General features: G+C 62.7%; 1 protein-coding gene across 1 annotated transcript; it reads left to right on the forward strand.

Moving 5' to 3' along the window:
* The first annotated feature begins 28 nt into the window (after positions 1–28).
* Positions 29–2,285, forward strand: LOC113488150. The gene is made up of 2 exons (XM_026863194.1): positions 29–887; positions 1,466–2,285. The coding sequence occupies exons 1-2, from the start codon at positions 796–798 to the stop codon at positions 2,283–2,285; spliced, it is 912 nt and encodes a 303-aa protein (XP_026718995.1). The 5' UTR covers positions 29–795.
* The last annotated feature ends 1,125 nt before the right edge of the window (positions 2,286–3,410 follow it).

Below are 3,410 nucleotides of genomic sequence, written 5' to 3' on the forward strand. Positions count from 1 at the left end.
GGAAGGGGATGGCGGGGGCTGGGGGCAGCCCCTCCGGACAGCGAGGCCATGGCTGGGGACGGCGCCCGGTGCCGTGTGAGGAGGCTCTGCCGCAGGGTGACACCCGGGTGTGTTCTCCCTCCAGCTCACCTGCCAGAGCTTTCAGTGCTCTGGGGAGAGGTGCTACCAGGACGGCGCCCGTGCCAACGAAACGGTGACCTGCCATAACGAGACTCACTGCCAGGTACGGAGGGGCAGGGGCCTGCGACAGGGACAGTCTGTGTTCCCTTTCTTTATACCAGGAACCCACAGTATTAAGTCTGTGTCGGTCTCCTGCTTCTCTCTCCGTGGCAGTCTGTCAGTTATTTCTGCTCCTTCGTAACAGCATCTCTTCGCACTCCTAGCGTTTTTTCCTTTGGCTCTGCTGTTGCAGCTTTATCGTTTCTCCAGCACAAACTACACAGCCGGGTGCAGCAGCGCCTGCGGCACGGAGCTGTGCAGGCCCAACAGCAGCGTCAGCACGCAGCCCTGCGCCCTGGACTGCTGCGCCTCCCCGCTCTGCCTGCAGCTCAATGCCAGCTCCTACGGTAACTGCCCGCGGGGTCCCTGGCGGTGGTGCCAGGTCTGGGGTGGATCCTGCTGCACAGGAGGGGACGGGAGGACAAAACCCGCTGCAGAGGGCTGGGTCGCTGCACCCCCTCTGCCCGGGGGCTCTGTCTCTCCCTGGGAGGGGGGCGAGGGGCCGCAGCGGGAGCCACGCTGGTGAGTCTGTCCGGCTGTGGGGGCTCCCCCGGGCCGAGTGCTGGGCGCAGCCTCATGGCACTTCTCGTGTGTCTGCAGGTGACCTGCCGCCCGCCACTGCGCCGCCTGCGACCACCACCACACCCCCCCGAGCTCCCCCCCGAAACGTAGGTACCGGCTGGGCAGATGCTGCTGCGACCACGGGCTCTCCCGGGCTGCGGGCCCACCTGAGCAGGGGGAGAGGGAAGGGTCCCTCCTGCACCTGCGCTACAGGGTCAAAAGCTGCCCCTGGAAAGGGAACAAAATCCTTAACGACCTTTGAAAGGAGAGTCTGTAAGGAGCCCTGGGAAACGCGCCTGCGCCCACGCCCGGCACTCAGATGGGTTGGAGCGGTCGGAAGGGGAGCAGCTGGGTGCTGAGCCCTGCTGGCAGCCGCAGGGGGGGCCCTGCAGCCTCCCCGGCCTGCCTGGCGGGGAAGGTGCTGATCTGCGCAGAGCCCTGTTAAGAGGAAGGAAAAGGAGGCTTGAAACTTGTTTGCTCTGCGGGTGTTTCTCTGAAGTTTCCTGCGGTTTCAGATGGGGTGCTGTTGGTCTTTGTATCTAAAATGCCCGAGACAGCACCAGCCAAGCACCGCAGGACAGAGAGGGGGAAGGAGCCCTCGGGCTCTCTGACGTTCAGTTCTCGTCCCGGGAGTCCGGCTCTCCGACCTATGAACAGACGGTGTCTCCTCTGGCCCTCTCTTTAGGGGAAAGTGTGTGCAGCGTTCTCCTGTCACGGGGACGGATGTTTCAGAGGCAAGAAGACTGTTGGTAGATGCCTTGTTGGGCAGGACTTCTGTGAGGTATGGCCTTGGCCTAAAGAGCAGGACAGCCCAGGAGCTGGGGAGTGCCCAGGGGCCTGGTGGTTCCTGCAATGCCAGTAGAAAGGTTTGCCAGGAGCCCCAGGCTAACATCTCTCTCCTCCTTCCAGATGAAGAAGACGGGCTTGAATTATGTGGCGGGATGCAGCAAAGCCTGCAAGGCTGCCAAACCAGCCTGTGCCGGGGGGATGAAGGCTGCCTGTTACCAGGAGTGCTGCCCAGCGACCCCGAGAGCCAGCTGCCTGAAACTGGATGGCAAAGTCCACATCAACAGCGCCGGGCGGGTGACTCTGGCCCCGCTCTTGAAGCTCATGGGGTGTGGGGTCGTCCTTCTCCTGAATTACGGGGTCTCTGCTCCCCTCGGGGGGTGAGCGGCTGTCCAGGTCTGCCCTCCAGCAGCGGAGCTCCGCAGCGCTCCTTAGGACCCCTCTTGCTCTCTGACTTCAGCCAAGGCCGCTCTCAAACCCCCTCTGTTAGTCCCCGTCCCAGGAAGGAGGTGGCCCGGCTGCGGGTGGCTGCTGCTCCCCCTGCCCGGGCGACTCCGGGCCTCCGGCTGCCGTGGCCGCGGCTGCAGGTTGCTGACGGGCTCTGGGCTCCGTTCCCGTTGTCCTGCAGCACCACGTTCCCGTTCTGCTTCGAGAAGAGGCTGCGGGCGTCTGCCCAGGGGTTGCCGCTTGGCGAAGGGCAGGTCCCAGCTGCAGGGTGAGCTGGTGCTCTGCTTCCCAACAGCAGCTCATCAGCTGCCCTAAGGGCTGGGGCCCTCCCCAAGCCCACAAAAAGTAAAGCATTCCCCCGGGGGCTGCTCGGGCGCCACGGTAGCACAGGACCAGGACCACCGCTCTTGCCCAACTGGCCGAAGATGGCCACCGCGGCTCCCCCAGGGCCTGCTCAGGGGCAGCTGCACTTGCTGCCAGGCACAGGTCCCTGCTGCTGATCCCAAACCCCCCTCCCACCCCCAGGCCCACTCTAAATCCTGCACCTCCCTGGGACGGCGAGTCCTGGCTCCTGGTTGGTGTCTCACGTTTCAGTGAATTTTAAATACTTGTAACCGAGCCTCCCCCAGTGCATCCAGAGGAAAAGCACATTATCTCTGAGCTGAGGAAGCTACAAGGAGGTATTTATTCTTCTTCCCCGCCCTGCCCCAAACCTGTAGTCCTGGGAGACTTGCAGGTAATTACTGAGAGCTGCGGCAGCGTGCGCCTCTGTGCTGCGGGGACTGCAGATGCTGGAACGAGTGACCTCAGGGGCAGGAATAAGAGGGTGTTAAGCCTGCTTAAAAACTAGAAAATTCTGCCTTGACTGAAGGCACAGGGCCTGCTCTAGTTAATAATCTGCTTGCAGCGCAGCCCTTCTGGGAACCCTCCTACTTGTTAGCTTAAAACTGCTCCGGTATTGAAATATCTCTTGTCTGGGTAGGTAGAATCAGTAACTGTGTTTCATCTCCAATTTTTAGGCAGGAAAATGGGATTAATGTAAACGTGTTGCACGCTTTAGATGATCCCGTTTCCCATCTGTGATTCTCTGCTGCTCCAGGCAGAGCAGGGACCACCCCCAGCGCTCCCCCCAGCCCTGCTGCCTCACCCCGAGCCGCCGTGTCGCTTCTCGGGTGGAATTCGCGCCGCCGACCCTGCGCCGCTGTCCCCTGCCGCTGCTGTCTCTTGAAAGAAAAGCTTGCAAAAATATAAACCCGTGTGTGTCAGGCCCCTGGCCGGTGATGGGGTGTTCGGGGCGCGGCTCGCGGGGATGAGGCGCTGCCGGCCCTCGGGCCCCTTGCGTGGCCACCAGCCCCACGGTTTCGCTCGCCAGCCCAGGCCAGGGGCCGCGGCGCCGG

This window comes from Athene cunicularia, assembly GCF_003259725.1.
Source record: "Athene cunicularia isolate RWA chromosome 23 unlocalized genomic scaffold, athCun1 chr23_part1, whole genome shotgun sequence".
NCBI lineage: Eukaryota > Metazoa > Chordata > Aves > Strigiformes > Strigidae > Athene > Athene cunicularia.

Coding starts and splice junctions, on each gene's coding strand:
- LOC113488150 (XM_026863194.1), top strand. CDS start 796: ATGGCACTTCTCGTGTGTCTGCAGGTGACCTGCCGCCCGCCACTGCGC. Junction 888..1,465: donor CCCGAGCTCCCCCCCGAAAC/GTAGGTACCGGC, acceptor CCCTCTCTTTAG/GGGAAAGTGTGTGCAGCGTT.